General features: G+C 39.8%; 1 protein-coding gene across 2 annotated transcripts in view; it reads left to right on the top strand.

Annotated features, from left to right (window-relative positions):
- SNX4 (sorting nexin 4) overlaps positions 1 to 13,123 on the top strand; it is a 53,233-nt gene that overhangs the window by 18,740 nt on the left and 21,370 nt on the right. For both annotated transcript variants that reach the window (XM_080918874.1, XM_080918873.1), the window contains exons 3-6: positions 1,823 to 1,958; positions 3,300 to 3,449; positions 4,335 to 4,382; positions 8,842 to 8,897. In XM_080918874.1, coding sequence (XP_080775000.1) covers positions 1,823 to 1,958; positions 3,300 to 3,449; positions 4,335 to 4,382; positions 8,842 to 8,897 — 390 coding nt within the window. The remainder of the gene's footprint in view (positions 1 to 1,822; positions 1,959 to 3,299; positions 3,450 to 4,334; positions 4,383 to 8,841; positions 8,898 to 13,123) is intronic.

Genomic DNA, 13,123 nt, shown 5'->3' with positions numbered 1-13,123 from the left:
TAATAGGCTTAGTGATAAGCTTAATTCATTTGTTTTAGTTATTGTTGGTTTTTGTTTATTGTTTTTTGAAGAAGGGTCTCTGTGTAGCTCTGACTGTCTTGGAACTTGCTGTGTAAACCAGCCTGGTCTGGAACTCAGACTCCAACCCCTTGTATCTGCATCTGTGTCATCATGTCTAGCCGTATGTATGTATGCATATTACTACTTACATGTGGGCTAGAGGTGCATACATGTGATTCTAGCATTAAGAGCAGGAGGATCAGGAGTTTATGGCCATCCTGGGCTATATATAGTAAAACCCTGTCTCAAAACAGTAATAGTGTAAACAGGCAATAATTGCTAAGACCAGTAGTGTAGGGCGAGACAGATGGCTTAACGGTAAGAGCATAGACTGCTCTTGCAAGGAACCTAGACTTCAGTTATCAGCACCTGCACCAGCTTTCTCACAATTGCTTGTCACTCCAGCTCCCAGGAATCCAATAGCTTGGCCTCTGAGGACTTGCACTCACATGGCATATATACACAAGAACACACATAATTAATAATAAAATAAATTTTCTGAAAAGAGACATTGTTAGCTGAGTGATGTGGCACATGCCATTAATCCCAGCACTCAGGAGGCAGAGGCAGGTGGATCTCTGCGTTTGAGGATGACCTAGTCTACACAGCGAGTTACAGGACATCCGGTCTACACAGTAATGCAAGTGACATTACTCAGGAGGCTAAGACAGGGGAATTAATCTTTTCTTTCTCTCACTAACCTAAGGCCTCATTTAGTGCCTGCCCATATAGAAGGATCAGTTAAATTTATGAGTTTGAGGCCAGCTAGAGCATCATGGTTGAACCCATCTAAAAACCAAAACAGACTAACAGATGAGCAGCTATTGTGCGGAGCTGACATAATTAGAAACAATTTTCAAACGATTGTTCCAAGACAGATTTTGCTTTTCTGTCATTTTGTCCTAATGGACAAATGCACAACGTTGGTTGTATGTGCATTTCTTAGAGGGCAAATAAGTTATTGTCATGTGAATAATGGGGAGAAAGGGGGTCTTGGTAGTGCTTCAAATGTTTCTGCAGCTGGGCATGATGGCACATTCTTTTTATCTTTGTGCTTAGGCTGAGGCAAGTGGCTCTTGAGTTCCAGGCCAGCCAGAACTACGTATTGAAACCCCACATTAAACAACCAAAAATTCTGCATTTGAGGGTAGCAGAAATCTTTAGTGCCTTAACATAACCTTTACACTCCTTTACCATAATTTTCTCCCACTGTAGTTTAGACTTCTATGCAGATAAAACATGAGGTGCCTGCTAGTCCTTTAAAAGAAAAAAAAAAAAAGATACATGGTTGTGAGTTTTCTTCTTTGCCCTTTCAGAGCAGACTAGGTTTGTTCTTGTGGATGTCTCCTGGTACTCACATCCATCTGATTTATTCATATCCTAAACTGAGGTTTTGTGGTGTCTTGGCCTTTGTCATGAAGTTGTTCCCTCTTTGTAGTAGTATGTTACAAATGTCTTTTATGTCATGAATGTTGTGAAATCAATATTATACTTTGGCTTTTAGAATGTCTCTAATATAGGTCTTTCTCAAGAGTTCAGGTAGGTTTTCTATAACAGAAGGAAAGTACCCAGGATGAGGGCTTTGGACTTAGATGGTTCTGGTACACCTGCATCCTCATCTGTAAAAGGGGACAGGGAATCTCTGTTTCCCTGGGTTGTAAGAATTAAGAAAGCATGAAAAGTTCTTCATTGTATGTCTGGTTTTGAGCAAGATGGTGTTTTTTCTAAGTAATAGAATGCTGTCTGTCTGATTCCTTTTCAGGTCAGTTGAACATGCTGATGGTCAGAGTGTCCTCACAGATTCGCTGTGGAGACGGTACAGTGAGTTCGAGTTGTTGAGAAACTACCTTTTAGTGTACTACCCACATGTTGTTGTGCCACCTCTCCCAGAAAAGCGGGTAAGACATCGACAGCAGCAGGGGGAAGTCTGCAGTGAGCCCTTCATTTATTTTTCTTTCTTTTTTGTTTTTGGCTTTTCAGTAAAGGGTTTCTCTGTGTAGACCTGGCTATCCTGGAACTCTCTCTGTAGACCAGGCTGCCTGCCTCTGCTTCCCATATATATTCCTCCTAAATATATAGGTACAGTTTGCTCAATCTGTATAATGTTTTTTGTATGTATATGATTTCAGTGCTGACCATTTGGTTCTGGATAACCAATTGTACTTTTCCATGGGGAAAACTCTCCCATTTTTAGCATTTATTAGTTGCCCATTTTGTCAAGGGTTGAGGCCCTATGAGGTTTCCTCTTTCATGCTAGGCCGTGCCTAAGTTTTGTCCTTGTGCAGGTCTTGTTTAGGCAGTTGGGTTCATAGGTATAGCTTCCCTGTCATTCCTGGGAGATGCAGTCTCTAGCTCAGATGTTCCCTGAGCTTTAGGCACCACAGGCTTACTTGCTCTCTGCATTTTGATCACTTTGTAGTTTTATTTAGTGGTCTCCTTCTGTTGTAAAGAGAATTTTCTTTTATGAGAGTGTACGGACTAGTTTTCTATCAGATCAAAGATTTTTTACATTAAGAATTGTTTTTAAATTATTTTGTGTATGGGTATTTGCCTGCATGTATGTCTGTGCAACGTGCATGCAGGGCCTCTAGTTTTATATCAGCTTGACACAAGCTAGTGTAATCTGACAAAGGGAACCTCAACTGAGAAAATGCTTCTAGAAGATCAAGCTGTAAGCAAGCCTGTGGGACATTTTCTTTATTGGTGATTAATGTGGGATTGAGAAGGGAGGGCCCAGCCCGTGCTGAGCAGTGCCATCCCTGGGCTGGTGGTTCTGGGTTCTATAAGAAAGCAGGCTGGGGGCTGGAGAGATGGCTCAGTGGTTAAGACCACTGAGTGCTCTTCCAGAGGTCCTGAGTTCAATTCCCAGCGACCACATGGTGGCTCACAACTGTCTGTAATGAGATCCAATGTCCTCTTCTGGTGTGTCTGAAGAGAGCAGCAGTGTACTCATATAAATAAAATAAATAAATATTAAAAAAAAAAAAAAAAAGCAGGCTGAGCAATCCATGAGGAGCAATCCAGTCAGCAGCACCCCTCCTTGGCCTCTGCATCAGCTCCTGCCTCAGGTTCCTGTCCTGTTTGAGTTGTTGTTCTGACTTCCTTTGATGATGAACTGTGATGTAGAAGTGTAAGCCAGATTTACCATTTCCTCCCAAGTTGCTTTGGTCTGGTGTTTCATCACGGCAGTGGTAATCATGTGGCTGAGCCTGTTCCTGATGGTTGCTCTGTTTACCTAGGCAGAGTTCGTGTGGCATAAACTCTCTGCTGACAACATGGATCCAGACTTTGTGGAGAGACGACGGATAGGCTTAGAAAACTTCCTCTTGAGGGTCGCTTCACATCCTGTCCTTTGTAGAGACAAAATCTTCTATTTGTTTTTAACACAGGTATTTTCTTCTTTTAATTAGTCTTTTCAAAAATATTTATTAGAGTTAGACTTTTTTAAAAATTATAAAATGCTAATTCTTGAGGTTCTTTTGATAGGCAGTTTATTATGTTTGGTTTAGTGTGAAATTTGAGTTATTGGATTATGTCATTAACTATGATTTTCTTTTAATTTATATATTATCAGTATGCATGTGTTCTTTTAAGTGTGATATGGGGAAAGGGACCCCTGTCACGGCATGCATGTGGAGGTCAGAGTTTTGTAGAGTTGATCTCCTCTTTTACCTTTACATGGGTTCTTGGATTTGAGTTTATGTTGCCAGTCTTGCATGGCAAATGCTTTACCTAGATACTGAACCATATCACCAGACCCATAAAAAATTACTTATTTAGTTTTGTGTGTGTGTGTGTGTGTGCGCCTGAGTGTATATATGTGCACAGCATGTGTGCAGGTCAGAAGCAGGGTTGGATCCCTGGGAACTGGAGTTAGGTATGCTAACTCACAGTGTGGGCATTGGGAACTTAACCTGGGTCTTCTGCTAAAAAGAGTATGTGCTCCTAATCACTGAGCCATCTCTCCAGCCCCATAGTAGCTAAATCTTTATACTTAAGGATGCTAAGACTTTGTTTATTACAATTACCTAAGTGAAAGCTTAAAATTAACCTTTAGTGTTAGGAGGCCAGATGTCTAAAATCTTTGACATGTGTTTTTCCAAGTGTTTTGAATTGTGTATGTTTAGTTTTGGAGTAAAGAGAATGGTTTTAACTTCCCCTATATCACTTGAGTTAAGAACAGAAGGATAGATACTCCGTTTCTTTAATGTGGAATGTTATGTATTGTGTGTTTGGGTTTGTAGTAATGGTCTTAAACTGACTTTGATCTTTAGGAAGGTAACTGGAAGGAGACTGTGAATGAGACTGGATTTCAGCTGAAGGTAAGGATATTCACATGGGCTAACTTTCCGTGTCCTTACAGTTCCCAGTATGGCAGCATGCACTTACTGGAGGTGACTGAGCTGGCGATGGGAATCAGCTTTGCATCCAGTATCATTGGCCAGGTTTCAAAGAAACACCCAGGTCACTTTTGATTTGTGTAGTTTTAGTGCTGTTTGGGCTACAATAGGCAGTTTTAAAATTCTATCAGAAGATAATTTAAATCAGTAATTAAATGCAGTCTATAGATTTTTTTTTCCTACAGTATACTAGTATGTCTACATTTTTATTTTCTTAAATTCTGTCTGACCATTTCACTTGTTCTCTGACTCCCACATTTGCCTACCCTGTGAGACAAGCTCCTTAGGAAACCCTCGCTTGGCTTTTCCAACATTGGTAGGCTAAAGGGTGAGACCTTTGTTGTGCTTCTGGAGCATGGGTACCAGTGAAGTAGGGGTCATTGTGAAGTGGCCTCTGTCAGTGATGCAAATGAGACAGTGGCCTGAAGACTGGGAAGCTCAGTAGTGAAGAAGTGGAGCTCTCCAGACCTTCCTGAGGGACAGCTAGCAGGTTCTCACAGACTTAAAGCGATCTCTCTGCTGTTAGTCATGTGAAGGGTATAGAAAAACATAACACAAAATTTTAAAATACAAGTTGAATATTCTTAAATTGAAAACATTTTAGTAGTCTCACTCAACTCTAGGTTTTGGAGTATTTTGTATTTCATATTTTACATTAAGGGATACTCAACTGGCAAAGTCTGAAGACATTGTAAAGTCCCAAGCATTTCAGGTAAGAGATGCTGGACCTGTATTTAATATAAGGTCATAAATGATAGCCAAGTGTAATGGCACACATCTTTGAACCCAAAATGGGAGTTTGAGGCCAGCCTAATCTTTGTAATGAATTCCAAGGCAGCCAGAGCTGTATTGTAAGACACTGCTTTGAACAAAACAAACAAAAGATGTGCAGTCAGCAAGAAAAACAAGTTCAGTAATTTAAAGATACCTCAGGCTAGGCTTGGTGGGATACCTCAAAATCCCTTGGAAGGCAGAGGCAGGAGGATTAGAAATTGAAGGTCATCCTGAGTTATGTAGTTTGAAGGTAGCCATGGCTACTTGAAACTCATCCTCAAAACACAAACCAAACAAACAAAAGTTAAATAGCTCTTGGAGCTTCATGCATTGGCAAGTGGAAATTTGAAATTAGCACTAAGTAAACAGGAAATGTAATTAAATGTCCGGTTCTGTCATGAATTGACTCTTACTAGTTGAGTGTGTTATTGGCAGATACCAATTCAGCACTTGGTGTGCTTAGAGGAGCTGTTGTGATTTTAGTTTAGGGATGAGTTGGAAACAGTTTGAGTTTTCTAAGGGATATTGTAAGATATATTACAAGTGAATAAATAAAACACAAGCCTGAAGTCAGAAGTTGGGTGAGCTTGTTATATATCATCTGATTTAGCCATTAGTCGCTTTACTCATGTCAGCCCTGTACTCAGTTTGTTTCCAGTGTGGTGAGTTGAGAAAGCACCTGATGATCCATTATGGTGTGCTCACATGGCTTTTCAAGTACTTATGTAAGGTTCTGTTTCTACATAGCCTGTGCTTAAAAACTCTTTTATAAAGTCTTTTTGCTTTAATTCTTATTTTATTATGGATACTTCTTGTTTCAAGTCTTTCATGAAGAAAATGGGATCTTTCTGGTCAGCCTCACAACATAAATATACACACATGCATTCATATATGATGCTGTGTGCATACATAGATAGGTGTATACATATAAGGTCACATTTGATTTATATGAAGGTCGTATATCATATAAGCTAGGATAATGCAGCATTGCATTCTGCAGTGTTCAGATGGACATAACATGACTCACTACCATACTTCTAGAAGTACAGTGTTCCTCCCAAGCCCACCCTGTGTTTTGAGTATTTGTGTGAATACTCATATGTACCTCAGTGGAAGCAGAGGGTTTGTTCCTCGAATAATGAGCACATAAGCTAGTTCAATGCAGACATCCAGTTAGCTTTGTTGTGAGAACACTCACTGTTGTGTGTGCACCGTCTTAATGATTAGAGCTGATTGAGAAGCATCTGGAACCCTTCCTCTTGCTTGGAGCATCAGAGACAATGCTTGGGCCTCTGCTGGTCTCAGATTCCGAATTCTGGGTGCCTGCAGCATGGGAGTACTCACTCCTCTAAGTGCTGTGCAGGTCATGGTGACTGACATGTTCTTAAGGAGTGTGTACTGTGGTAAATAATTTAAATAAAAATAATTTTCAAGGTGATAAGTAGCATGATCATTGGGTTCATTTTTCTAGAATTTAAGGTGGGTGTTAGCCAGGCATAGTAGTTAGCAACACAAAACACATTTCTTTTTCAAAAAGGAATAAGAAAGTATCTTAAGGTAAATATTAGCAAGCATGGCCTGGAAACACAGAAGTAGGTTGCCTAGAATGATGTGTTGTGCTGCAAAGGGTGCATGAATTTTATAGTCACAGAACAAAAGACATTGGAGCCTTTTGTAAAATGTTGGTGGGGTCAGTAGATAGACAGGTTACAAGAAAGTGCTGCTGTAGGCTTCATATGCTTTTCATGACATTCTTGGTCTCTGGGTAGGTAGAAGCTAGTGGTCTGTCCAGCTGGTTGGTATGGTGCACACCTTTAATCCCAGCACTTGGGAAGCAGAGACAGGCAGATGTCTGAGTTTGAGGCCAGCCTGGTATACAGAGTGAGTTCCAGGACAGCCAGAGAAAACCTTGTATTAAAAAAAAAGGGGGGGGGGGAATTGTAGGATCAAAAGTGAGATTTGATGCTGGATGTGGTGGTGCATAACTTTAACCCCAGCACTCAGGAGGCAGAGGCAGGGCAGGTCTCTAAGTTTGAGGACAGACTGGGCTATACAAAGAAATCCTGCTTCAATATAAACAAACAAACAAATAAACACATGTGAGATTTGGGGGGACTGGAGACATCTTCCCATGGTTAAGAGCACTGTCTGTTCTCCTAGAGGACCCAAGTTCAAGTGTCAGTACCCAAGTGGTAGTGCACAAACTTCTTTCTGTAGCCAGTCCCCGGAGATCCAGTGCCTCCACAAGCACCAGTGTACACAGTACAACAGTCAGTGTACATGGTACATGGACATGCTAAACACCCACACACATAATAATAAATAAGCTTATTTATTATTTTATTTTATTATTAGTGGAGAGGTTAAAGAGATAGCTTAGCAATTAAGATCATTTGCTATTTTTGCAGAGGACCTGGGTTCTTTTCCTGGCTCCCATGTGTTGCTCACAAACCATCTGTAACTCCAGTTTCAGACTTCTTCTGGCCTCTGGACACCAGCCACACATTTGATACACATACATGCATGAAGGCAAAACACTCATATACGTAAAAGGGATAAATCTTTACGTATTTTCAATATCATAGCTGGTCAGATCCTTGGGCTCTTGCAGGGGCCGAGTCTGGAGGAACACATTTATGACATTATTTCCCTCCCTCCCTCCCTCCTTCCCTGATTTTGGAGACAGGGTTTCACTGTCTCTGTTCTGGAACTCATTATCTAGACGAGGCTTGCTTCAAACAAACAGAGGTCTACCTGCCTCTGCCTTCCAAGTGCTAGGACTAAAGGTATATGCCACCATACCTGGCTCAGGATTTTGTAAGCATTTAGAATTTAAATATGTTAAGTATACATATCATGGAATGAAATTCTTATTTGGTATTTATCTCTGTCTCTTCTCAAAAAACAAACATCTAGAAATAAGTTCACATGTGCTGTCTCCTAGGCCAGGCACTTCACCTCACAGTCCTGGTGCTAGGGAGCTAAGAGGTCAGGAGTGCAGCACTGGGCTACATGAGACTGTCTCAAACACCACAACACACAAAGGGATGTCTCCAGCGTGATGACCTAGCTTTTAGCAGTGTGACACCATCCAGCTTGCTTTATCTAGCAGAGCATTACTTTATTACAGATACTTTCGTTTTGTTTTGAGACATTGATTATGATAAGAAAAATGAAGGCCTGTTGGTTTAGAGTCTTCCAGAGGATTATGTTCAGAGTGCACAGGATCTTCATGAGGCAACACATTCACAGGCGACCTAGGCAGGCAGATCATTGCTTTTCTTGCAAGGCTTTAGAGAAAAGTAAGATTGTTCTGTGACTCACCATATGCAGAGCTGATGTCCTTACTGGTACACTTGTGTTTGCAGGTATACTTTGGAATCACTGAAGGCGTCCATTCAGAGAAGAATATTCATTCTAATTTATAAATGTTTGTATAGTTTTCTCAAAAAGAATTACTAAGCTGTTCTTAAGTGTGTTTAATGTACTTACAACAAGTGATATAAAAAAAGTACTTGAGCACTTAAATTCTGAAGGAAAAGTAAAAATGTTTGACTTTTATACCCTGAAATGTAATTGTATTAAGTCAAAAAATTATTTTTTTCAGGCAGACTCCAGGTTAAAAGCGCTTAATGCAACATTCAGAGTGAAAAACCCAGACAAGTAAGGCTTTGCTTTAATAACAGTTTGCAATGTTGTTTTGAATGGTGCCTATCTATTTAATTTTTCATTTCTGAATGTATGCACTTAATTTGATAAATTTTAAATAATAATTTATATTTAGTAAAACCTTTTTAAAGTCTAAAACTGATTTTGAAATTTTGTAATTTGAGTGTAAGATTGTGTCTGAAGTTTTAGAAAATTAGACCGTTGCTTTTTCCTCTAGAAAGATTCATTAATTGCTGAAGATATCAGAAAAATGAGAGAAATAATTTCCTGTAGTTTTTCTTGTGTAGCTGCTTATCAAATGGGTATAGTTTCAGAAAATTATGTATTGTTTATATAATCAGTTTGCATGCCACAAAACAGGCTAAATCCAGCAGTGTAAGGGCCCTGAGTGCTGTTACATAGGTCCTTGAGGTCATGACCATCAGTCTAGTGCTCTTGAGGGCACTGCTGCCCTAGATGTGACTCTCGGACAAATCGGAGCTAGAGATTTAGAGTTTGCTCACTCTCTGAGTCTGGTGGATGGGCCAGGTTGGTCACTGCATGCTCCTTTGCAGGAAGCATGCTTTTATAGAGATGGTGTGTAGCTTCATGTCCTTAGGCTTAGGAGATGGTTAGATTTCCCTAGTGAGTTCTTCAGCACTAATTTCTCTGTAGGTTAATATTTATCAAGTAAAGCCTAAATTTGCATATTTTGATAATATGTTATGTCTGATTATAACTTACAAACTGACATTATTAACAATGATGCCCCTATTTTGTTTGTTTTATGGTGAGGATGAAGCCCAGGCCTCTAGCTTGCTAGGCAGGCCCTCTGCCACTAAGTTAAATCCATAACCCTTCTTGATTTTTAACATACATTTGGAATATAAAATATAAGTAAATAGTCTAAGGTCTTGGAAATTAGCAAGTGATAATAATAATCATTGAACTTTTGTTTTTGTGTTCTTTATTATTTTTAGTTATGTGTATATGCGTGAGTGCATATTTATCTCCATTTTGATGTTCTGACATAGGATCCCATGTGGCTATGCCTTCTGAGTGCTGGGATTGCTAGTATGTGTCACACCTTGCACAGTTTGTTTTGTTTTGTTGTTCGTTTATTGCATTCTTTTTTAGGGAAAATTGAGGTTTGCAGCAACACTGAGCATCATGTTGACGCTTGCACCGCGGTTTCCTCCAGGCTCTCATTCTCCACCCCTCACGGCAGCGCTGCAGAGCGGTTTCCTCCAGGCTCTCATTCTCCACCCCTCACGGCAGCGCTGCAGAGCGGTTTCCTCCAGGCTCTCATTCTCCACCCCTCACGGCAGCGCTGCAGAGCGGTTTCCTCCAGGCTCCCATTCTCCACCCCCCACGGCAGCGCTGCAGACAGAGCTTGTTGCTGATCTTTAGCCCACCGTGGCAGCTCTTGCAGTGTGTGGTCAGGGATGAGTGTGTCCACCGTTGTAGGCCAGGCAGAATACATGTAACTAATTGATGTCCCAAAATCCTCTCTCCCTCCAGCTCATGTGACTCTTTACTTTTACTATTACCATAGTTTATCCTCTTCAATATTGATATACCAACTAAAAGGTGGCCTTTCAAATTGGCCTCTTTCATTCAATTCCCATTGAGGTTTTTATAAATGTTATGACATGCATGTTTAATAATAGGTGTTTTATAGATTAGAACTAAAATTATAAGTTACTGTAAAAGAAACATGCTAAGTTTGTGACATTGGTGGATGTATATTCATTAGAGGATTTGTTATTTTTATTGATCCTTTAATATTAATAATTTATTAACTAGCTCTTTTTAATCAGATGTTTATCAGTGTAATGAAAAAGACTTTGCCAATTGAATTTCTTCATATTTTTTGACTCTACAAGGTTATTTGAATTACTAAATTTTATTTATCCATATTGTTTGTAGGTTTTTAGAATTTTAAATGGGATAAGGCCAGTAATATTATCAGAGTATAAAATAAAATTAGTGTGTAGTCATAACCATTCGGATTTTCTATAATGCACCAGCTTCCCAATAATGATATGGAGACTTTATTAATTATGAAAGCTTGGCCTTAGCTTAGGCTTATTCCCAACCAGTTTTTATAATCTAACTAACCCACTTATTCTAATCTAAGTTCTGCCATTTGGCTCCTTAGTTAACCTCTTCTTCCTCAGCTTCTGGCAGGCAAATCTTCTGCCTCAGATTCCTTCCTAGAGCTCCCAACTCTTCCCTGGAATCCTGCTTTTCTCCCCTGCCCTGCCCTGCTATAGGCCATTCAGGTCTTTAGTAAACCAATCAGAGGACGACACAGAAAAGATTTTATAAAACACTGAGACAGTGATGCTCACCAGTGCAGCCTGCACTCAGATCAGCATTTGAATAATAGGAGACAATCTTTACACAGTGCACAAAAGGATCACCCTAACAAGTAGTTTCGAGGAAATCTATTTGTTTTAAATTCTATTTTAACAAAATCGTAATATATAAAAATCTCTGTACTAGGTCTCATTGGCTCAACAGATTAATAATAATTTAAAATAATCACACTATTACTAGAATAGTATATATCATAAGAAGGTTTTACTCTCTTTTTCTAAATTCCAGAAAACCAGAATAATTATTTCAGAGAAATAACCAAAATGCTGTTTCTAGTACTTGCTTCATAGAAGCTTATTTTCTCCCAGACTTAACTGTTTTTTTCTTTAAAAGATTTATTTATTTATTATATATAAGTACACTGTAGCTGTCTTCAGACACACCAGAAGAGGGCATTGATCCCATTACAGATGGTTGTGAGCCACCATGTGGTTGCTGGGTTTTGAACTCAGGGCCTCTGGAAGACCAGTCAGTGCTCTTAACCGCTGAGCCATCTCTCCAGCCCCAGACCTAACTGTTAAAAACAGTGAGAAGGGAGACCTGGTGGCGTCTTGTATTTTACATGACTTTAGGGCTCTGTGAATGTCCTTTACCTGCACTGAGAGCATAAATGCAGCTAAGGTTCATTTGTGGCCACTCATGGCCTCTTTATGTTGTGTTGTAAATAAACTAAATCCATTCCAACAGAATTGAGAGGATAAGTCAGCCAGATTATATATTTTTATTTTAAAATCTATTAGTTTGTTAGTTTTGTATAAATAAACATTTCTAATCTTGTGTCCATCAAAACCTTGCCAAGAGGTTTAATTTACTGTAGCTTTAGTTGCTAGTTTTTCTTACCTAAAAAAAACCAAAACATTGGCTTCAATTAAATCATATATAAAATTATAACTTTTCTTTTAAAGGAGAACTACATGGTAAAATATTTAACTATGATTTGCTTAGGTCCTTTGCGTTTCCATATTATCTACTTCCATCTCTTTCTTGTGCTGAGATTATAGCAAGAAAAGAAGTAGAGATAGAAAATAGTGTAGAGTTGAGTTGCCTTTAAGAGGCTCAGGTCTTGGCAGTACAGTTCAGTGGGTGAAAGTGCTTGCTATGCAGGCCTGGCACTTACTGTGATCCTTAGAACCCGTATTAAAAAGCCACATGTGATGGTGAACATCTGGTGAGGTGGGAGGTGAAGTTTGGAGAATCTCCCAGAAGTCCACAGGCCAGCTAGCCTTGGCGGAAGGGATGAACTAACTTAGGAAAGTTAACTCTGATCTGCACATGTGTGCCATATCACATCCATGCTCACACCTGCTCACACACACAGAAACTATAAATAGGGAAAGTAAAAACCAAAACAAACCAGAGTCTTGGAGCACTGTAGTTAGAGTTCCTAAGGCTGGAAATGCAGAACCTGGAAGAGGAAGGCAGCAGCTGACTAACATTTGGCTGTCTTATCCTAACACAGATTCACCACACCCTGATCTCCTTCTGGAGTGTTCTTTTCTTAGGTGATGGTGGATTGTACAAATTGTAAAGGTGCAAGTGCAGCCAGGAGAGACGGCTCAGTGTTGAGGTGCACTGGCTACTCTTGCAGAGGTCTTGAGCTCAGTATCCAAGCACCCACGTGGTCCCTCGAAACCATCTGTGACTCCATTCCAGGGGATCCCAGACCCTCATCTGACCTCTGTGAGCACTAAGCACACATATGGCACTCTCACATACATGGAGGCAAAGCACACATAAATGAATACATTTTTTGAAGTGGAGCAGGGTCTCACTATGTATCTGGTTCTTAGAACTTACTACACAAACCAGGCTGTTTGAATCTTCCTGCTCTCTGCCTACTGAATGCTAGGATTAAAGGT

This window comes from Micromys minutus, assembly GCF_963924665.1.
Source record: "Micromys minutus genome assembly, chromosome: 7".
NCBI lineage: Eukaryota > Metazoa > Chordata > Mammalia > Rodentia > Muridae > Micromys > Micromys minutus.
Note: the sequence above shows the minus strand (reverse complement) of the source record. Positions and strands in the feature narration are given on the sequence as shown.